Raw genomic sequence first — 23,806 nt, 5'->3', positions numbered from 1 at the left:
GGACAGTACAGTACAGAGTGAGTTCAGGAGGTCTGGGGGAGTCAAGGGGGTGAAGCCTCAGTTAGACTGGAAAATAGCTCAATCTACACACTCAGAGCTTGTAGGTTGGCTATTTTCGGCGCGTGATGCCGCCACGCAACCAAGTATAAATCGGCCTTAAAGGAGGCAACTGGGGGGTGGGAGGAGGAGGTGGAAGGAGCTGCGGCCGGGGGAGAAGAGGATGTGAGCTGGGGGTGTGGAGCAGCAGGAGGAGAAACTGTCAATTCTCTCTCTCCTATAACCTTCAGGGAGGGAGGAGCAGCAGCAACACTGTCAATTCTTCTGCTCTGATAAATTCAAATAGGGCTGCAACAGTTAATCGAGATCTATACAAATGATGTGCACCATATATATATTCATCTATTAATAATCAATCCCATGTCATTATAGGCAAAACACTTACAAAAATGACAAAATTAGCTTGTAGATAGGATATTTATGTCATATTATATAAAACCATTGTACGATGAAGTATAAAATAACGCTTAACTCATTCTGTGCCTATCCCGAACATGTTCGGGATATGTTCAATCCAAAAAAAAAATCTTTTATTAATTGACTTACCCTTAGCTGCTTGTAGAGTCGTGGGTGGTCCTGGCTCGTCCTACGCTAGCCAGCTAGCCATTTTACATGGTCCGACGATATATTCCATTAAAAATGGTTTAAAATACATTTTTGAGACCCCCTATGTTCACCGAATGTTCAGCGCCGCTTCCGGAACGTAGTCCAGTGTGCCTATCCCGAACATGTTCGGGATTTTTAATGAAATGAATAAAATGATCCGAGGCCTTCTGAAGCCTGAGCCTAAATTTAAAATCCAGTGGTCCAAATCCTGGGGAAGCCATGCCGGCCGTGAGCCGCGAACGTAGCCGCGAATCGCCGCCGAATCCAATGAAAAACCACATCTTTGGAGGCCCATATCTCTGGATTGTGTTTTTAGGGATGTGGCGCGAGGTTTATTTACGGCGAAATCGCCGAAAAATGATCTTTAAAATGACAAAATGGGAATAGCTATTCTGTTAGCATTATCATCCGGGACCTTTCCATGACGTGCACGAACGTGAGCACGCGCGTCACTGCAACGTGAGTCCCCGGATGCTAATGCGCTCGCCTATGGGAGAAAGCCTGGCATTCTTTGGCGCCATCTAGGGGCTGGCACTGGTAGGGTTAAGTGGTTAATACATTTATCGATTATAAAAACTAGAAAAAAGCAACCCTCTGGCCGGGGGTTTGGCCTCCTCCTATGTGAAAGCCACCTGTACAGATACAGGTCCAGTGGGCAGCTAAACATTGTGGTCAGTTCAAAAACGCCGGTGGTTTATTCGATACATCGAATAGGTTATTTGATATTGTTTAGAATAATCGCTAAGGAAATAAACGATAGTTGCTAACTTTTTTTATTTTATTTCTCTCATCCGTTCTTTTCTCAATCTCTCTCTCTCTCTCTCTCTCTCTCTCTTTCTCTCTCTCAGATGACCCAGCAGATGTCAGGTGTGACCCTGGCCGGTGGCGGCGCACCAGGGGTTCAGGCTCCGGGAGGCTTCGGCCAAGCGGGTGCCCCCATGGCTGACTGGGCCCCCGCATCCTCAGGCCAGACCCTCAGCAACCAGCTGTGGAAGTGAAGAGCTGGAGGGAATGAAAGGTGTAAAGTAAAATGGATGGAAGCCAAGAGAAAGAGAGAAAAAACAACAACAACAACAACAACCTCGTTCAATCTTCTCACCTCTGCTTCCTCTGTGAAATAGAACTCAGAGAGGGGATTGGCTGGCGTGCCCTATGCCCCTCTCTCTCTCTCTCTCTCTCTCTCTCTCTCTCTCTCTCTCTCTCTCTCTCTCTCACACACACACACACACACACACACACACACACACACACACACACACACACACACACACACACACACACACACTCCATTAGGTTTTTGGTTCCTCTGAATCCACTGCCCCCTATCCGCTAAGGGGTGGAGTAAGTTTAAGATTAACTGTTCAGTCTCTCTCTCTACATAGTCAAAGTCAAAAGACTGGCTGCTTTTGTGTCCTGTCTTTAGAAAAAAAGAAAAGAAAAGAACCTCCCTTTGGTGTTTTTCTGCCTTTTAATTTCCTTGTTGTGGACCAGTGAGAGAGACAAGAACAACATATCTGCAAAAAGAAAAAAGAAAAGAAACCTGCTGGACCGATATGTGTCTATTATAGTAACATGTCAGTTATATCCTTACCAAAATGGATAGTTAGCTAGTGACATAGTATCAAGTACCTAGATATGGCTATTGTATGGTGAGTCTTAAGCCATCATTCTCTGTTGTGTACACCGGCTGTAACCCCCCCTTCTCTCTCTCTCCCTCATCCCTTTAGATCTGCGTAGCTCAAACGGAGGCCCTCGTAGCTGCCTGAGCGTTTGGTACGGTATTTATGTGTTAAAATAAACTCCCTCCCCAGGAGCGCGTTTCTCTCGAAGACCTCCTGGAAACCAAAATCTCTATATTGTTTTTTTCTTTAGGTACATTCGGGGATTTCACTTACATCCATATTCTGGGGCTTCGGTAGACAATATCACATCTACAAGCTCAAAGTCTCGATGCGGCGCATTGATATCTTGCTGATCATCTATTTTTTGGCGAAGACATTTAGCGTAGAGAAAAAACAGGAGAAGGCTAGTAGAGAGCCACTGGGAATCTGGACAACTACATTTAGGGATTAACTGGTTTAAGCTTCACAATAAAAATGTTATCACCCAGACTTGCCCCGAACATATTCCCTCCTAAAACATTAACATTTTGCAGTAAAACTGCTAGCTGTAAATAAAAATAAATAAGAGAAACTAAATAAAAAACAGCTGAACTACAGTAAAAGTCCAGTGTGACTAAATCACTTTTGAGTTGTTCAGTTCCAGGGCGGCCATTATCGTCCCTCATGGGTGCTGTTGCTAGCCTGTAGTGTCTGTAATTACAGTGAGACGGGTTCTGGGAAACTGACTTCAAAGCCACGATAGTCATTCCTTACTGTTGTAATGGACCACATTTCCCACAGTCCCCCCAGAGCAAATTAGAGCACTGCTGGAATCAGAGCAGTTTGCCTTTAACCACACTTTGAACAGTAGAGCTGGTATCTGCCCTAAGTTGCGGTTGAGCGTGTCGCATCACTGTTGATCACAGGCAAAATAGCTGCAAACAGATGGAACATTTACAGTACATCTGCTAGGTGGAATTAATTTTATACTCTTTATCGCACAATTTTTAAACAGATCTACTGTATGTAAGCCTATCACACAACTGTTAAGAAAATGATGTAGAAATAGATCTAACGCAAGGGTCTTCAACAGGGGGTCCGGGACCCCTAGGGGATCCTCAGAGTTACTACAGGGAGTCCTCCAAATCTTTGTGTGATCTCCTTTAACCACTTGAACCCTAGCATCCATATTCTGAGAACTTTAGCCAAAAATAGCAGATCTACAAGCTCACCGAACTTGTATATTGGCTATTTTTGGCAAATAGGTTTGGTGTAGAGGGGAAAAGGTACAAGTTCAAGTACAGAGTGAGAGGTCAAGTTTATTAAGTATTGACGGTTCAAGTGGTTAAATATCTGAAAATACTAATCGACATGAATCCAAAATACTCTGATGACTGTGCTGTCAAACCAATGAAACTATATGGTATCTATGGGTTGTGGGGGTCCCTGCTTCATCTCTCTCTCTCGACTAAGGGGTCCTTGGCCTGAAAACGTTGAAGACCCCTGATCTAACGGCGTCGCCTGCCAGGTAGAATGTAGTGTTGTCCCAACATACTGTAGCAACCAAAAGCAGTAAAACGGTGACCAACTTCCTCTGTACTGTACTGTAACTGTACTGTAACTCTCCCCTTCTCCCCCTGTTGTCTGTTCTCCCGTCGTCCGTAATCTTCACTTGTGGTGTTTTCGTGTTGTGCGTTACAGGAGAAACATAGTATTTGTCTGAGGCAAATAAACCTGGACGACCAATCGTGCCCTAGAGGAAGTGGCTGCTAGTGAAGAGAGGGGATTGGACGGCGAAGCTGTCAGTCTGGGCCCTTTTTTAGGACTTGAATTGCAGTGGTGGAAAATAACATGTACTCAAGTACTGTTCTCAAGTACAATTTTGAGGTATTTTTACTTAACTGGATTATTTCCAAATTTCTATTATTTTATTTCTACTCCACTACACCTCAGAGGCAAGTACTGTAACTTTACTCCATTACAGCTTTTACTCCATTACAATTATTTGACAATTTCAGGTGCTAGTTCACTTTGTAGTTTTAGATTATTTTGTACAAATCATACATTAACCACTTCAGCGCTATTTAAACAAAGGTCTCTTGAAAATAGCAGATCTTCAAGCTCACAACACGTTGTGAACTTGTAGATCTGCTATTTTCAAAAGATTTGAATGCATTTTATATGATGCCTTTTGAAACGGGACATTCTGCATAATGAGTACTTTTACTTTTGGTACTTTAAAGGAGTAGTTCACCCCCAAAATGACTTTTTTTCTATTGATTAGTCACGCCATGGAGAGTAGAGTTCAATAATATTTTTTGGTTTTTGTCACATTCCTAAGACAAAAATTTGATTAGAGTAAATTTACCCCCATTGATTCCGGATGGGGACCCGTTTCGAAACGGGTCCCCATCCGGAATGAATGGGGGTAAATTTATTGTTATCACATTTTTGTCTTAGGAATGCGACAACACATGTTGATTACCAGACTTTTACTTTTACTTGTAACGAGCGTTTCTACATTGCAATATTGATATTTTTAAGTAAAAATGTGAGTACTTTTTCCACCACTGCTCCCTGGGTTCTGTGGTGACATCATCGTAGTTCAATCTTTCTACTAGGAGAGTAGGAGAGGGGAACTGACAAAGTCTGCATTGGGAATAGGCCTATATATTAAAGCAGTGGTTCTCAAGCTGTGGCTCAGGACCGCCAGTGAAGTGACAATTTAAGGATTTTTCAACCTTTAATACCTAAAAAACTAATAAGAAATAAGTAAAAATTGTATTTGAAATAAATTGAAATAATAAAAATTGTGAAAATAGCCGATCTACAAGCTCAGTTGTGAGCTTGTAGTTAATGTTTATCTGTGGATACTGAGTCAAACTACTGTAAATGTAATGCCTCAACACCTACGATTCCAAGTGCTTGTCAGGGTAGGGGGTCCCCAATTAAACTATGATTATTTTGGGGGGGTCGCAGCCTACAATGGTTGAGAACCACTGCATTAAAGCAAACACTGGTAAAAACATTGGGTTGTATAGCTACTGTACATGGCCATGATATACTGTAACTTAAAACATTGTCAGTCATCTTGCTCAGTTGCTCCTGTACTCTGTGAGTAATTATTTTCTGTCATTGTATGGCGAAACAGCTCTCATAATTCACACTTTTAGCAACATACACATGGAAATGTCTGTTACTTTTATCCACTTATTTTACTGACTAGGAAACGCATATCATCAATCATGTTACACAAGCATTGGTGACTTATGATGGCCAGGTAGCTGTACAGCGCAAAGTTCAACATCGCTTAAATGGGCAAAACACACGCACGCATGCACATGGACACACACACACACACACACACACACACACACACACACACACACACACACACACACACACACACACACACACTGCCAAGCGCAGAGGCAGGGTTTCTATCTTCACAGGGTCCCTCTGCCATGCAATAACCGTAGCGCTGTCTCACACACACACACACACACACACACACACACACACACACACACACACACACACACACACACATACAAGAATACGCAGACACTTATAGCTACACCCAATATCCTCCAGGTTTATTTTTTCAAACGTGTTTACATTTTTTCTGGTGCCTAGTACAGAGAAAACAAACGAAATAAAAGTGATTTCCGTGCATTAAAACAGTGAATAGCCATGAACTATCTTTGTGTGATAATCTTTTCCAATGACTTTTTATTCTCTCTCTTATCTGTAAAGGTTATCTCTTCAGGTTCTTATTTGTTTACTCTGTCAGTTATTCTGTCTCTGACTTTTACCAAGAGGTCGTTTGGAATAAAAATGATTCTGCTGGAATTATACCCACTTTCGTTCTAGTGTGTGATAAACCTGCCTTCCCCAACTCACCAGCCAAAGCTCTCATTGTTTAGAACAGTGGTTCCCAAACACTGGGTTGGGACCCATTTGTCGGTCACGCACACATTTTTATGGGTCCCTTAATTTTTTGTTTCCTACATTGTTTTTTAATTGTTATTGTTCAAAATATTCTCAAAAAGAAATCTAAAAAATCCCATAAATTAGGAAACAAATGTTTAACAATTAGTGAAAATAGCCGAGTTTGTAGATCTGCTGTTTTCAGTAGTTTGGGTCCCGGGGGAAAACGTTTGATTTCTTTTTTTGGGTCACAAGCTAAAACGTTTGGGAACCACTGGTGTAGGCCACTGGAGGGCTGGCGTCATTAACATGACATGAAGTTATTGTCAAAACTTCAAATATTTTAGATTTTTAACTAAAATTGTTTTATTTTTTATTTTACCATTTCACAATACGAGGGCCACAGCCAGAGGCTATGGCTATTTGGGGTCCGTTGCATCATGGGAAGGTTTGGTAACCCCGGGTGTAGCTGAAAGTACAGTAGTGTGTTCTCCATTCTGCAGTTCATTCAATGCATTCCCTTTTTAATCCTTTTGTCTGTAAGATGCAATACATTTTTCTTTGTTGTTTTAGCGGACAGGTTGTTCATTATTGATGGAATCTTGTTCAGAGAGATGACCTTGCTTCCTCACAACTCCTGTTTGAAACTGAGTCACATACTGCAGAGCTGCATGCCATGTCACAAAGGGCATCGCACTTGCATTATGGGTGCACAGCAAGATTTCTTTTCCCTCTTTTCTGCCTCATAATTTTGTTTTAACATCAGTATTCCCAAGTAGGTCAGTACACAGAATTATTAAATATTCCAGTTTTTAAATCTAAAGGCCCTGACACACAAAGCCAACATTGTCCAAAAAGCCATCCTTGTGTGTCTGTGGCCAACAATTGCCCTTGTTTTTTTTCTCCGGTGTGTCCCACGCCGTTGGCAGTACTTGGGCATTAGCGATGGCCATTCACCCCACTGAGCATGTCGAATCAGTGGAGGAGGTGATTAGTTAGGGAGAGCACTCTGTTTGGCTGTTCAGCCTGAGCAAACCACAGCATGAGAAGAAGTGAGCAGCAAGCCAATAACGATACAAAGGGGCCCACAGACAGAATTATGACATCGGTGAAATGCCTAATGGTATAAACTTTTACCTAGTATCTGTGACAGGTTTAAATCGAATGCTCAATAATGAAGCTGTAATGTTAGTCATGAAACAAACCATACATAACCGTATAGTACAGTACATGGCTTGGCGTACTTCCTGATCTTAGGGTGAAAGTAAAATGGTTAAATGAGTTGACAATCCTATCTCTTTTCTGCTCCAAAAGTGCTAAGAAAGTACTGTACATATCCATTGTGGAACATAATGCAGTGTCCATTTTTCTTTTTGTTCTACTCTTTGCATTGTGATTGCCGCTATTCCAAAACATGTAGTTTTTGAAGCTTTCAACATCCACAATTCAGAGAAAAAAGTCAATTTAATATGCGTCCAAGTCCAGCCTGGTCCCATCATATGTCACACTAATCTTTGTAAAGGTAACAGATAAGATGTGATATTTCATCCACAACACATTAAAAGCACATTCATTCAGTCATCTGAGCGTCCGTCCTTCCTAACAAAGACGGCATGACAGTAGTGATCGGGAAACCCTAAAACCCCATTCCATCAGTTTAACTTGTAGTTTAATAGGTGTTAAGTAAGTAGCCTTGGACACCAACGGTTCTCAAGCCATGTGGTCTATAGGTCAGGTGCCTATAGACTAGGTTTCCTTGCTTGATGTACTACAAGTACACCCCTTGGGCATAACGCTAGTAGGGACCCTCGCAGGGACCCCCAATCCAACCCTTGATGCTGGCAAGCAGGGAGGCATTGGGTACCATTTTTATAGTCTTTGGTATGACTCGGCCGAGGATTGAACCCCGACATTCCAGTCTCAGGTGGACATTCTAACCACAAGGCCACTGAGCTGCTCACTATAATGAATTTACGTGTTCATTCGCCCAGACATTTATCATAATAAAAGCCATTAATATTAACAGTAGGTGTGACAGTTTATAATTTATTCCATAAATAATGTTCATATTGTATTCATTATTTTAACTTAATATGCTGACAATTTGACTGTAAAGTGTACAGTTGATGAGAGCAGTGAGCTCAAGTACAATTTTCAAAGTATAAACAATGTGTCCTCTGGTCTCATGAACTCAAGAACATTCTCCTCAAGTTGACTTGATGAGAACATTCTAAACAGCCTTTAAGGGCTGTTTTTAATTGTCACAGCTTTAGAACTTGGCGCTGCTAGACTGATGCCACCTCCATTCGGCCATCAGCTGACCGTGGTCTTTTGCAGTGTGCTCCAGCACAGCCTTTATCGGAGACATGAGGCGACGCAAAGCTCTAGACCTAGTATCTGATCAGTCGCTGCAGTCGCTGCAAGTGGGCTTGGTGTGTCAGGGCCTTTAGCTTAGACATGACACATTTTGTGTGACTCTGGCAGCCAGTCCCTGGCCAAGCAAGTTTCACAGACAGCCGAGAGTTGGGGGAATCATGCAGTCGCTCCAGCGTTCCTTGTTCATCTCAAGCAGTGTGTGTACTGTTCTGTGTCGTCCATTCAATGAAGAAGCAAGGTGCTGTCATTAGTCACGACCCTTGCAGCAACGACGAGCAGCCTGATTGGCCTTTTGCCTTAGACCTCGATGATCACGTTGTCCTTCCGATGCTTGGGCTCGTTCCCTAGGTGTGGTTTCTCCGTGCGGGTGTGCCAGACCAGCACCTGGATGAGAGAGAGAGAGAGAGAGAGAGAGAGAGAGAGAGAGAGAGAGAGAGAGAGAGAGAGAGAGAGAGAGAGAGAGAGAGAGAGAGAGAGAGAGAGAGAGAGAGAGAGAGAGAGAGAGAGAGAGAGAGAGAGAGAGAGAGAGAGAGAGAGAGAGAGAATGAGAGGGATGGGACAATATGAACATTTCATGTCATGATTATTGTGAACAAAGAAATTGCGATTTACGATATTATCATTATCATGATAATCAAATTATCCCCAACATCCATCCTGGGGCGGAACATTTGCCAAAAAATAGCAGATCTACAAGCTCACAACGCAATGCAACGTGTTTTTTGTGAGTGAAAAGAAAAAGAAAAAGTATGTTATTTCCAGGTCTGTTTTACCAATTATAGAGGGTTTAAATGGTACCGGATATGCAGCTCGGCAAATAAAAGATGAATTGATCCCAGTGCATGACGGAGGATAATTTCACGATAAATTCAAATCTCCACGATACCACGATGTGAGTGTTTATATCACGATAAACGATAATAACGATTACCGTCCCAGCCCTAGATGAGAGAACATTATGATGTAAGAGAGACTCTAGACTGCAAATCCTCAGTGTTGTGACAGTTTTTGTTAAATTAACACAGAGGCCACTTAAACTTACTGTGTGTGGAGTGTGGACACTAAAAGATTGTACAGCACCACTGTGTTCTGCTCACCAAAGATATCTTCCATAATTAAAACATCCTGAGCTGAATGCAGCAGAGCTGCAGGCAATGGCATCTACCTTTGTATTCCACACTGTACAGGGCAGTCTGAGATGTATCTAGAGGTCTTGGCTACACCTTTTAAATGATCTCTCAACCGTGGTCCAGGCGACCCAGACTACTACACATAAGCAAATCAGTCCCAAATTAGCCAGATAAAATGTAAACCAATACAACATGAGAGAAGGCTGCTGAGGGATTCAGTCTGTCTAAAGCGCTTTGTAACTCCTTCTTTAAGAAAAAGCTTTATAAAAAAAGCATCCTTTAATAGTATCAAAGATTAAAACAAAGAGAAGATTTAGCAACAGACAACAATCAAGTAGTACGTTTTTTAAGTGATTTTAAACAGAACCTCCTCAGACAAAAGGCCTGATCGCCTTTTGTCTTCAGTCAAGACCTTGGAATGACTAGAAAGGCCCTGCCTGACGATCTCAGGCTACGTTCAAGCTGATATGGGATTACATTTGTGATGTGTAACGTGCTCCACTTCTTTGATTTTAGTTAAGACCCTGGCTGCTGCCATCTCATCTGCAATCTAATTGATGATGGGATAGGCTATACTTTTTGAGTTGCAGCAATCTAGACAGGAGGAGACCATGTATTAGATCAGCAGGAGTTAGAACTAGAAGCAGTGTTGTTTTTGCCAGCAAATTTTGATTTAGTTTTAGTCATAGTCTTTTGAATAAAATGTCATTTAGTTTTAGTCATAATTTAGTCACCTGAAAAGTTTTAGTTTTAGTCTAGTTTTAGTCGACTAAATATCATACGTTTTTAGGCGACTAAATCTACAGTTGATTTAGTCAACTAAAATGTATTTTGGCAGGTCTTGCTGGCATCGTAATGACAGATTTTACACTTGGTTGTGTGCTGAAAATAGCAGATCTACAAGCTCACAACGCTGCGATGCATTGTGAGCTTGTAGATCGGCTATTTTCAGCACAACACCTGAGAGCAACCGAACATAAAATGACTCTTCTCCACTAGTCCCTCCCTAACGTTTTAGTCTAGTTTTTATTTTGTTGGCGAAATTGTCAGTATATTTAGTCTTAATTTTAGTCATCACAGCTTAGTTTTTATTTCGTTTTCGTCAGTGAAAGTTTTTAGTCGACGAAATCAACACTGACTAGACGTTACTCAGATGAGAGGTTTCTTAGGATGGTAAGAACAGATTATTTACCTGTGATAAAACTAAGAACACTTTCTCACATTGCGTTGCAACACTGCTCGTTGTGAGCTTGTGGATCAGTTGATTTTGACAAAGAGATTTGATGTAGAGGGGGAAAAAAGAGGGGTCAAGAATTGAGCCCTGGGGGGAACGGTCAATGAAGTACATTTTTAAGTGGGGGTTTAAGTGGTTAATGAGCAGGACAGGTACAGTATAGTTGTGTATCATGAACATAACAATATAATTGTATGATGTATTGATGTGTTTATGGATAATGTCTCCCAGAATCAGGTAGTGTGGCCAAGAATAGAGCCTTGTGGCTCACCATACTTCATGCTAAGGTGGTCAGTTGTTTCAAATGCAATGCTAAGATCAAGGGGGATTCAAGTGGAGCATTGTCCATTAGCTGCTTAAAGAAGATCATTAGTGAGCGAAAACCTGACTGGAACTTTTTCAAATAGGTTATTATTGGTGCTCAAATAGTGAATAAACTGTTTATACAGACGTTTCTCTAAAACCTTGGGTAACAATGGGAGTTTAGAAATGGGTCTAATTGCTAGGAACTGAGGGGTGCAGAATGGGTTTTTAAATGAAGTCAGGTGGTACTGCGCCAGTGGGGAAGGGTGTTATTTATAACGAACAAAAGTGCTATAGTAGAGCAAACTTTAATCAGTCTTGTGGGGACAGTGTCTAGGGGACAGGGAGAGGATTTAATGTGCAATATAAGGTCTGTGAGCCTTTTCTGCAGATAAAGGAACAAATGCATCCAATTTAGGATCCACGTGGAAAGTAAGAGAGAGCTGACACGCAAGTGGGATTATTTTATCTCAGATATCTTACATTTTCTTTGTAAAGAAACATTCCTCTGGAGAGTGGTTCATTAGTGCGCTAGAGGGAATGAATATAGCGGTATCAGTAGTGTTTAACAGTATTCCTGCATGGGTTGAGGGTATTTTCAGAAATTAGTTTAGAAGATTACTGTGCTTTTGTGTCTTTAATTGCAACATTACATTTCTTCATAAAATCTTAAACTTCTTCATATCTTTAGATCTTTCAGAGTATTACACATATTTGACAGGCTTTTCATGTCCTTACCGCTTTTCTCCATTCCTCAAGCTCATTGAGCTAGGAAGATGATTTTACAGAGGCTTTTTTCTTTCTTTTTTTTATGTTTTATTTTTACAGGGGCTGCAGCATAGGTGACCTGACAGAAGTAATTAAATCTGTTTAGCAAATCGCTCATCTGATAAGATGGAATGGAAGTGGGAAATCCATCAGATAATTTCTCAGCAGTCAAGGATTTAATGGTGCGGCAACGAATGGAGGAAGATCCTTGCTGGCATAGGGCACAACATTGTAAAGCTGATACTAGAATGAGTAGTAGACGACAGTAACTCTAGTTATAGTGCTACAATCTAAAAACCCTCAAATAATCTTCCTTCTGTTGACACGTGTCATTGCCCTTCACTGCCCTTCCCATGACAAGGTTTTTATTCACAGATAGATTAAGGAATAAGGATTGCTCTTAGGTTAAATTAGGAATAATGATATCTCTTAGATTAAATCAAAGATAATAAGCAGATCACTGAGAGTAACCACATCGGACGCTTACTAGCATTAAAAAGTCCTCATAACTCATTTCACTGTGACAGATTAATGAGAAAACGCTGCATAAACTTTGGATTTCAGAAGCTTGGAGGTTAATCTTTCAAGAGGGCAGGATTCACTCTAGGTTTGATTTGAATTATATTAATATAATAGCCTTTTCTTAATGTTGCCAATACCTGACCAGCGTAATTCTGTTATACTGTTATGTGTTAACCCATTTAGATGGGTACACATTATTGTGTATCATTATTTTATGCTTTAACTATTGAAAAATAGCAGATATACAAGCTCACAGCGCGGCACCGAGTGCCGCGCTGCGAGCTTGTAGATCTGCTATTTTTGAAAAATCGAGAAAATTTGAATTTTTACCCGATTCTATGAGTGTCTTTTGAATCCTTCTAAGATTTTTTGAAAACCCTAAGTTTCTATGTCAGCAATCTGGCTAGCCATCGTCAAAGAAAAGGTCCTTTTCACTTAACTGGAGCTCAGTTAGTCTGTTCTTGAGAGACTACTATGTCAGTGGTTCTCAAACCTTTTCATGTGAAGGACCCCCACAATGATACTTATTGGCCACGGACCCCCATCTCAAAATATTTCGTTCCAAGGACCCCCGAGAAGCAAAATTTGAGTTACAAACGTTCGCTTTGAAAATAATATTCAAAGATTTGCACACATTTTCATGACTTTTTCAAAAATAGCAGATCTACAAGCTCGCTGTGAGCTTGTATATCTGCTATTTTTCACTGGTTAAAGCATTCAATAATTCTAGGCCTAAATGGGTTTTAAACACACACACACACAAATGCGGACGACATGATTTATTGTTGGCTGCAGCGCTGACTTCGTTTCCTCGACTCCTTCAGGTGGAACATGTCATTTCCTGCACACGGTGCTGCTAATTGGTTCACTTTGCATATCTAATGAGGCTAATGTAGCACGCACTAAAGCATCACACCAGAGGGCTCGGGAAATTGGTGTGTGTCTGTGTAATGTGTGCATGTGTGCACACGTGCATACCAAACAGCTATGTGTGTGCATGTGTATACAAATGAAGTGCGTGAATGCACACCATTTATACCGGTATGTGCTGTGCGTGCGTGTGTGGTCTTGTGTGAAAACAAAACAAAAGTGGGGAGTTAAGCTTATATAATTGGGGAAAGATTCAAGTTAGGATATGGTATTTAGAGATTATGTTTAGGGGTTTATGTTTTGATTTATACTAGCCATGCGTGCCGGTATCATGCACCAAAAATAGTGGATCTGCAGTACAAGCAGTAGATCTGCTATTTTTGGATTTGGGCTTAAAATGTCCCAATTTGAGGCATGTGAGCCTGTGAACTTGCATGTCCTCACCAGTATAGTAATGCAAACGCATGTGTGACACTGTGTTTGTGTAGGAGCGTGCGTGCGCATACCAAGTATACAGTCTGTGCCCCTCCTCTGTCCCCCTGGACTTTAACCACTTCAACCCCATATGGTTGAGCGGAATCGCTCAGGGCAGAGTTCTTCAACAGGGGGTACGGGACCCCTAGGGGTCCCCAGAGGTCCTCCAAATCCTTTGTGTTATAGAGACTTTTTTCCTCCTTTTTTATATGAACCACTTGAACCAAAAATAGCAGATCTACAAGCTAATAGCAGATCTAAAAGCTCACACGTTGTTAGCTTGTAGATTGGCTATTTTCGGCAAAGAGGTTTGGTGTAGAGGGGAAAAAGAGCAGACTAAGTACAGAGTGAAAGGTCGAGTTTATTAAGTATTGACAGTTCAAGTGGTTAAATATCTGAGAACACAAATGTATATGAATACACTGACGATCATGCTGTCAAACGATGAAACTATATGGAGTCTATGGAAAGGTTTTGGGGGTCCCTGCTTCATCTGTCTCTCAACTAAGGGGTCCCTGGCCTGAAAACGTTGAAGACCCCTGCTTCAGGGCTTTTTCTGTTTAACACACTGATAACACACTACAGCGTCACACAAAAGCATCGAAATTAGTAGATCCACTGCAAGCTCGAAACGCGGCACGATGCCCTCAACCACACACCTCCACTTGTCCAACACTCCCTTTTTACGCAGTTTCAATTTCTTCCATTCGTCACTTTGAATTGTTTCTCTTGTGTCCTCTACTAGCTGTCGTTTCTCTCTCTCTCTCTCTCTCTCTCTCTCTCTCTCTCTCTCTCTCTCTCTCTCTCTCTCTCTTCCCCTCCATCTCTCTCTGTCCCTCTCTCGTTCTCTTTCATCCCCTCCCCCCCGCGGGGCTATATTGGAGACAAAAAGCTCTACCAGGAGAGAGTTGCATGCGAGTGTGCGCGTGTGTGTGTGTGTCTGAGTGGCGTCTGGGGGTTTAGAGTAGAGGATCTCAAAGGAGGTGATGCATAGAATGGACGGGTGGAGAAGAGGTGGTTGTGGGGGTGGGAGGGGTACTAAGAATGGAGGGATGAAAGAACAGTGGAGAGGAAGGGGAGGTGTGTGTGTGTGTGTGTGTGTGTGTGTGTGTGTGTGTGTGTGTGTGTGTGTGTGTGTGTGTGTGTGTGTGTGTGTGTGTGTGTGTGTGTGTGTGTGTGTGTGTGTGTGTGTGTGTGTGTGTGTGTGTGTGTGTGTGTGTGTGTGTGCGTGCGTGTGTGCGTGCGTGTGTGGCGTTCCGGGCATTATTGTCTCCCGTCCTTTGCTTGGTACTTGGCACCCTGGGCAAAGCTTTGGCAGAGCAAATGGGGCCTGTACGTGCGTGTAGTGTATGTGTATGTCTGAGTATGAAAGACTGTGTGTGTGTGTGTGTGTGTGTGTGTGTGTGTGTGTGTGTGTGTGTGTGTGTGTGTGTGTGTGTGTGTGTGTGTGTGTGTGTGTGTGTGTGTGTGTGTGTGTGTCTGTGTCTGTGTTCGCGTGTGCGTGTGCGTGTGTGTGTGTGTGTGTGTGTGTGTGTTGCGCCAGTCTGTCTGATGATAACACAGCAGACTCAGTGCTCGGTACTTCCCGCTCTCTCCCGCCATCTCTTGCCCTGTCTCTCACTCCCTTTCTCTCCATGCAGGCACGTGCACACATAGACATCAAAGGGGGCTTGAGCCCCTGCCCTTTTATCCTTCTGTAAAAAAGTGCCCTCTCCAGAACATGAATGGAGTTTTTACTATGCTGAAATAAATGCAAATGCCCCCTTTCCATGCGATACCTGAAGGCAGCAACTCTCCTGAACTTCTGAACGCAGCATCTCCTGAACGCAGCATCTTACAGTATGTTGAAAGAATTGCCCTCTCTGTGTAGAAATCCATGCAGTACGCCACATCTCCAGTATTGACTTGATTATACTTAGGTCAGTGTGGCATCAAGCACCGAAAATAGGCGACCTCCAAGCTCACAACGCGTCGTGCTGCGACGCGTTGTGAGCTTGGAGGTCTGCTATTTTTGATATTTCCACCAAAAGGCCCTTTTAGAAATTTTAGCCCCTGCCTCTCTAACATTCTCTGCACGTCCCTGTCTCCATGTCATTCACAGTCTTCCTCTTCTCCTTTAATCTCTCCTCTGGCCTCCTTCCTTCCTTCCTTCCTTCCTTCCTTCCTTCCTTCCTTCCTTCCTTCCTTCCTTCCTTCCTTCCTTCCACCTTTCCTGATAGTTTCATTCATCTCTATCTGTCCTCCCTCTCTCTCTCTCTATCTCCACTCCCTCCATCCTCTCTTCTTGTCTTGTCACAGCCTGTCTATCCACATTACTGTCCTGGTCTAACTACATCACAGCAGCTGTCAGCCTCTCCCAGACACACACACACACACACACACACACACACACACACACACACACACACACACACACACACACGCACACACACACACACACACACACACACACACACACACACACACACACACACACAGTCACACACACAGTCACACACACACACACACACACAGACCGCAGACAGGCCATTTTCCAGCCTTCCTTCAACCAAGGTCAGGACCCAAATGGGTTGGGATACACTCTTCGATACAGACGGCCGTCTGAACTTCCCTGACAGGGTTAGGCGCTGTCAGTATGGTTACGTTTAGATTCAGTGTTGTTTAGTCCCCCCAGGAATCCGCGGAGAAAAATGCTTTATTCCGCGGAGAACAATCCTGATTCTGCGGAATTCTGTGGTGAACAATTCTTGATTCCGCGGACATTAATAAACAACCTAAAATGACCAGTTATCAAGCTAAAAATGATATAGTTCTAATAATCAAGTAAAACCCTTCATGAAATAGCTACAATTAATTGTAATTAGTGGTTAGAATAATCAAATAATCATTTTTGAGAATAAAAATCTAATATTAAATCTATTATTTTTTAATTGTTATTGTTTTTAATAATTACTTTCTGTTGCAAAGACTATATTGTCATGCAAATTAACCAATGCCCATAGTAACCACATTTTAGAGGATAGCCTACCTACTACCTAGTATGGGTGTAATATTTATTTATTCTCTTCTGTATTAGCATTGTTATTGCCAGGACCATTATAGAGGCAGAGAGGAACTATAGATCAGGACACAGTTTCTGTCAGGAACGAATGTGGGACCGGACCAATACAGCGTCAGTGCAACTAGCAGGAGGAAGCTAAGCTATTCCCCAGGCTCTGTATGAAGTGGCCACTTGCCAGACCATGTACACATTGTTTTATAATAGTAGTAATGACTACTCCCGCCGCTCTGCTGCCACTCGCGACCGCTATTCCGCGGACGTCAGAAAAGTCCGCGAACGGCCGAGAAATCCGCGGGTGGTCGCGAATTCCGCGAAAAATTCTGCGATCGCGGAATCGCGGATTCCTGGGGGGACTAGTTGTTTAGTTCATTTTAGGGTTAAGGTTTTGGGTCTGAGTTAAGCCTAACCATAACATCTTAGACTTAAAGGACAACTGTATCTGTTATTAGTTGTCATTACACAGTACACATACACACTAGAGCTGGGATACCCGGGTTCGGACTCGGGCCGGACGCATTTTCATAATTAATTGTCGGACGTCGATTCAGGTCGGACAATAGACCGTTTGTCAGCCTTCTGATTGGTCCCTGAGACTCCCTGACTGGCCAACCAGAAAAAAACATTCACTTTTTGCTATCGGGGGTGGAGTTTGTGCAGTGGAGAATGTTGCTTCAGCCTTTCAAAAACTGTCCGCAGTGCGCGACACGGAGATCGGCCGGTACGGTGATAGCGACGGCAAGCGTCAAGCGATCTCGCTCATCATAACGAATAAGCTTCAACAAACTAGTTCACATGTACCTTATCAATGGTCTAAGAGTCACGATTGGGTACATATAATTTAAATGGGCAGAATTACGAAAAGCCAGCCTATTATGTGAGGAGAAACATTCTCTCTGTCCTCTTCCTAGTACCCAAGATGCAATGCGCTTCTCTTTCTATCTCTGATCCAGAGGATTAAACTAATTAAAACATTTATTTTTCGGGGGAAAACTACTGTTTTGCTATGTAATTACTGTACCTTTTTCTTCCCTTTTTATTAATATCACGTAGATGTGTTTTTTGTGGTACTTTATATAGCTGTAATGAGGCTATGAAGGGAAAAAAAATCGCATCCACTACCACTATAAAAGAATCTGCAAAGAGGATTCTGTCCCACTGGGATTAAACAAATTAAAACATATATTTTCGGGTAAATCCCCTGTTTTGCAATGTAACTACTGTACCTTTGTCTTCCCTTTTTATTAATATCACCTAGGTGTTTTTCCTTTGGTACTTTATATAGCTGTAATGAGGCTATGAAGGGAAAAAAAAAAACCATCCACTTCCACTATAAAAAACAATCTGCCCAGGGTTAATGTCCCATCATAGTAACAGGGCAGAATGGGGCGGGATTTGCAAAAGGGTTTATTCATGCACTCTCTCTGATGATGCAACTCCTGTGTGTGTGCGGCACTGTGTGTGCTGCTCACGCTAATGCTGCAGGCATTGAGACACAACTCTAAGCATGGAGAACGTCCCAAACGCTGAGGTAAACATGTTGTTCTGCTGAAGGGAGCTCGCTGCTTGTTGTCACCGTGTTCTCTACTACTGTCCCTTGAATTGGAAGTTTATTTTGCAATGGTTGTCTGCTGTGCAGTGCACTGTGCAAGCCTCGTCCGTCCAACACACATTACCAAGTAAATCTGTGCCAAAAGTGGCTGATCTACAAGCTCACAACACCTCACATCTGCGACGCCCTGTGAGCTTGCAGATCGGCTATTTTCCAGACGCAGAAACTTGCAGGATGAGTGTACACTACAGCCGGCAGCGCGTCACTGCAGCCAGATGTTTATTATTTATATTATGTAATAATCAATGTACTATTTAAACACTTTCACAAGCCACAGTGTGGCTTAATAATATAATCGAAACAAGCAGGCACGCTGCAGGCACTGCAGATTAGAACAAGTTTGCTAGTCGGTCAGTATAAATCAGTGGCTTCCACAAAGAAAATGAAAGGAGGGGAAAAAGCGGTGGGAAATATAAGGGTCGTCGATCCGGGCCGGACAAAAAACTGTCGGACACGGGTTCGCCGCGGACTGAAAAATTGGGCCCGATCCCAGCTCTAATACACACATCCATGCCTTGGTTGACCCACACAGGCCACAGTGATCTGCTAAACTGCTGTTATGTGTTTTGCCAAGTCCCGAAAAAGACACACTGATTGGCCAGTACTGTCATTTTGATTGGCAGTTTTGTCGAACGCTCACACAGAAATATCATTACGAGACTGTGTATGAATATCGTCACTGTCTGGCCAAAACCTCTTAACTCCACTTTTGAGGTTTTAGATTTTCTTGGCAATAAATCAGGGCTATTGAACACCCTTTGCATCTGAGTGTTGGTTAAAATAATATTGAAACAATGGAAAGTAGTAAAAAGTGCATGGGACAAAACCTCCTAACTCCACACTTTCTGCCAAACCAGCCAACTCCACCCGATTGGCCCTCTCTTTTTTCATAAATATGTGCTATTGAACACCCTTTACGTCTGTGTGTTGGTTAAAATAATATTGAACCAATGAAAAGTAGTAAAAAGCCCTTCAGTCAAAACCTCTTAACTCCACTTGAGCTCATTTTCCTGAAAATGAACATTTTGGAGTTAGGAGGTTTCAGCCCGACAGCAGAGATATACAGTACATATGTATATACAGGTAGCTACTTTCTTGGCCTACTGGCAGCATGAACAATACTTTTGGTGCCGATCAGTCCAGCGGTTTGCAAGATTAGCCCTGGGACAGAATCACAGATTCTGAAGAGCCTTGCCCAAAGACTCAGATTAAAGTCATCTATGTATTTACTATTTTCCTGTGCCGGTGTCAGGCCGATTACTGATGACTCAGACAGCCGTGTCGCTGTGGCTGTTACTGATGATGTCACGTCTCTCTGGCCGCACAGCAGCATCCTTATGAGCGATGATGTCATTTTCAATCCACAAAACATCAAGCTGTGTGTGTGTGTGTGTGTGTGTGCGTGCGAGTGCGTGCGTCTATATATGCGTGTACCCTCGATGTGTGATAGATGGCAATGTCAGGTCCTCTTGTCTGCACGGCGGTGGGCGATGACTGATGATGTCACGGCCGACTAATAGCCAGTATTAATATCATCAGCGGGGCTCCTCCATTAAGTTAATGGGGCTGATAATGATGAAGATGCGCTCAACACCGTTCTATCTGCGGCAGCCCAGGGAAGCTAAGCTAGGGGGTAAATGATGACACCACTGGGTCCCAGGTCTTTAGCCTATTCCCTGCAGACAGGGAATAAATAGAGTTTCTGCTAAAAGCAGAGGGTGGGACCACCCTCGTGCTTTTAGCAGATGCTCTTATCCGTCGTCAGGGGTGTCGCACCAAATTCTGGGCCCTGGGTACAAGGATTCACTGCGGGGCCCCCCATGAATGTTCTTCGTGGGGGAGGGGGTTAAACCCATTTAGACTGGGAACGCATTATTACGCATTATTTTGTGCTTTAGCTATTGAAAAATAGCGGATATATAAGCTCACAGTGTGGCACCGAGTGCCGCACTGCGAGCTTGTAGATCTGCTATTTTAGAAAAATCTTGAACATTTGTGAATGTTTCAAATCCTTCTACGTTTTTTTGAAAAACCTATGTTTCTATGTCAGTGCCAGTGGTGCTCAAACTTTTTCATGTGAAGGACCCCCCAAAATTATATGTATTTGGCCATGGACCCCCATCTCAAAATATTTAGTTCCAGGGACCCCCCAGAAGCAAAATTTGAGTTACAAATGTTTGCTTAACTCATACCCTGCCAAAAAAAACGTTTTCTATAATAAAAACGTCTTTTTAACTATGGCCTTCCCTGCCAGACGTCTTCTAGGCATGATCGCGAAATTGCATGTTTAACCCCCATACCAACCCCATCTTTCAAACATGGCAGCCATGTTTGTTTATATTTGAAGAAAACATAAGGGCTGCCTTCTCCTGAATGCCTGAACGGATTTCCAAGCGGATTTTTTTGTTTGAAAGCTGTGAAAAGCATGCACATGCATAGTGCATGATCTGTGCACGAATGTGTGCACCAGCGTGCACACTATTTTTTTAACCCTTTGTTGGCGAAACGGCAATATAAGAGGTCCCACTTTAAATATGGCACCGACTGAGTTAAAAGTACATTTATTCAAAGATTTGCACAAATTTTCACGACTTTTCAAAAATAGCAGATCTACAAGCTTGCAGCGCGGCACCGAGTGCCGCGCTGTGAGCGCGGCAGTAGTATAAAATAATTAAGGCCCCTGCACCTTTGGCCCTAGTAACTCAGTCCCACTTTCCCCCCCTTGTGACGCCCCTGGGGACCACCCTCTGCTTCTAGCAGATGCTCTTATCCAGAGTGACTAAGGACACATGGCAATAGAATGAGCATCATTTTGGGCTGTAAACCTCTGTGTGTTAATGCACATGTTGTGTACAAATGACACAAATGACCCTTACCATGCCTTACGGCTTCATTTTGGTTTCATTTGTACACTCTCAGAGTTAAAGTAATACGAGTTTCTTACTGTGTATAGGCAGTCACAAACTACCGCAGGAATTTAAAGGCACACATTCCGGTGGCAATCGATGGCTTATTGGTTTGAAATTGCCTCTGGGAAAATGTCTACCCCTGCTGTGTTTGGATCAAACCCAGGCAAACGTCCTCCTGTGTCTTCCTGCTGTGTGTACTGTCTCCCTCTTTGCTTTCCTACTGTCTGTCTCAATGAAAAGAATACTGAAGTTAAGTATAAAGGGGAGGGAATTGCCCACTCTCCTTTAGAAAAATGACATACATTGGCCTAAGCACATCTCGCACAAGCTTGCTGCTCTGTGGAAGAGAGAATTTCTTGCAAAATACAGGACAGATGGTCTGTGGGGAGACTTCTACTAAAGCAACATAACATTGCTTCTACAAGTGTTACACTTTATAGTCCATTCACATTTTTGGCATTTCACTGACGATCCTATCTAGGGCAACTTGTGAATCCAAAGTTCCTACAATACATCACAACATGGTATGAGATACAAGGGTCTAAGCAAAAGAGTGCATACAGGATTTTCAATTAAAGAGTTTCCTTTTTTGTCATAGAGATGTGATAGCAAGGACATGTTTTTATTAATGCAAGATATATTCAGGATATAGGCAGGGGCTTCTTCCATACTCGCCAATGTACAGTATACAGCCCTACTACGAGAGTGAATCAGGTCAAGGTGTGGATTGCCATGGCTACACATTGTACACAGTACTAATGCAGGAGAGATACAGCCAGTGCTGTGTTCTAACTGTAACGCACGTATACAGCGTCTGCTGTCGGAAAAATAAAAATATGAATAGCGTCTGCCCTCGTGAACCTTTCAAAGTAGCATTTTTGATAGGCATTATGCACTGGTATATGCCCTGGCCACACGAATAGCCGCGGATCATAGATTATAGTATGCCCTCAAAAAAAGTCTAGAACACACCACTGGATACAGCGGAGGGGGAGACTTGAACCGCAGCTACCAGTGTTAATTTACAATGAAAGAGTCCACACATGTAAACCCAGAGCCTGCTGGAAAGATCTAACTTGGGGCCATATTTTGTGACATTCTCTCTGAGCTCTTATAGCCTGGCTTTGGCGAAAGTGTAATGGAAACCATTTCTCAGAAAAAGGGACGCTAAGACAGTCCGCAGCGGCTTGTCAAGAGGATGGGTGGTTTCATAAAGCCAAGTGCCGACAGCGGGCTGCGGCAGCACGAGATGAGCCACATCGATCTGGCCTGTCTGAAGCGCACAATTTGAATTGATGGCAGCAGAATGCCATTTCTGTCCAATTGGAGCTTTGCGCATCTAAGTTTAGCTAGCGCCACCACCAGTCACTTTCATGACTCATTCTGTCAATAGTGCATAGGGTTAAGATGCCCTATGGCTTTTTGTTGTCATGGCAGCCATTGTTATGACTTTTGCTTCAGGCTAAATCTCCTGATGTAAGCATAGTGCCATATAAGCCCAGTTTGTCCCCCTTGGGTTGCTTTGGAAAGGGAGTGTGCACAATCAGAAGGATGCCGCGTGACCACTGTGTGTGTGTGTGTGTGTGTGTGTGTGTGTGTGTGTGTGTGTGTGTGTGTGTGTGTGTGTGTGTGTGTGTGTGCGTGTGCGTGTGCGTGTGCGTGTGCGTGTGCGTTAGAGGATGACATTTGATAGGAATTCCCGTGGGTCCCATGGGTCCCGCAGGATTCCCGCAGGACAGGAGTCAAATTTTTATTAATGCCAGGATTGGGACGGGACAGGAATGAAAATCAACAGGAGTGGGCAGGAGCGGGAATCATCCCAGACCAGTTCATCAAATCGCAGAAATAAATTGCACAGGAAAGTGAGGTCTTTGAACTGCGAACATTATAATATTATACATTATATAATAATAAACATGATATCAAATATAATATGGATCAAAATAGAAAAACATCTGCGCGATTTTATTTTTTTATTTTTTTTCGGGAGCGGGATGTGAACGGGAGTGATTTTGACCAGGAGCGGGATGGGACCAGGAGTCATTGTACAGGAGTGGGACAGGACGGGATCTATTTTTTTACTCTGGCCCAGGATTGGGATGGGACAGGATTTTTTCTGCGGGAGTGGGACGGGACAGGAGTGAAAATCCACTCCTGTGTCATCCTCTAGTGTGCGTGTGCGTGTGCGAGAGCGTGTCCGCAGCTAATATCGCTACTTATATAAGTAAGTCCAGGAAGTCCAGATATTTTTCACGCATTATGACTTTAGCATTAAAGGACAACTTTAGTTTTTTACAACAAGGGTTCATATTTTAGATTGTAATTAAAAGAATATAAAAGATGAGTATTAAAATTA

The 23,806-nt window shown here is 42.8% G+C and overlaps 2 protein-coding genes across 3 annotated transcripts in view; one reads left to right on the top strand and one right to left on the bottom strand.

Annotated features, from left to right (window-relative positions):
- smap1 (small ArfGAP 1) overlaps positions 1-4,379 on the top strand; it is a 150,087-nt gene extending 145,708 nt beyond the window's left edge. For both annotated transcript variants that reach the window (XM_080740512.1, XM_080740511.1), the window contains exon 6: positions 1,512-4,379. In XM_080740512.1, the coding sequence (XP_080596638.1) occupies positions 1,512-1,661 (150 nt within the window). In that variant the 3' untranslated portion in view covers positions 1,662-4,379. The remainder of the gene's footprint in view (positions 1-1,511) is intronic.
- A 4,488-nt stretch (positions 4,380-8,867) lies between these two features.
- Positions 8,868-23,806, bottom strand: part of b3gat2 (beta-1,3-glucuronyltransferase 2 (glucuronosyltransferase S)) — a gene marked incomplete at both ends in the record, with an annotated part of 53,127 nt that continues 38,188 nt past the window's right edge. The window contains one exon of the mRNA XM_080739833.1: positions 8,868-8,954. Within this exon, the coding sequence (XP_080595959.1) occupies positions 8,868-8,954 (87 nt within the window). The remainder of the gene's footprint in view (positions 8,955-23,806) is intronic.

Source organism: Nannobrachium achirus (assembly GCF_963921795.1).
Source record: "Nannobrachium achirus genome assembly, chromosome: 13".
In the NCBI taxonomy this organism is placed as follows: domain Eukaryota; kingdom Metazoa; phylum Chordata; class Actinopteri; order Myctophiformes; family Myctophidae; genus Nannobrachium; species Nannobrachium achirus.
Note: the sequence above shows the minus strand (reverse complement) of the source record. Positions and strands in the feature narration are given on the sequence as shown.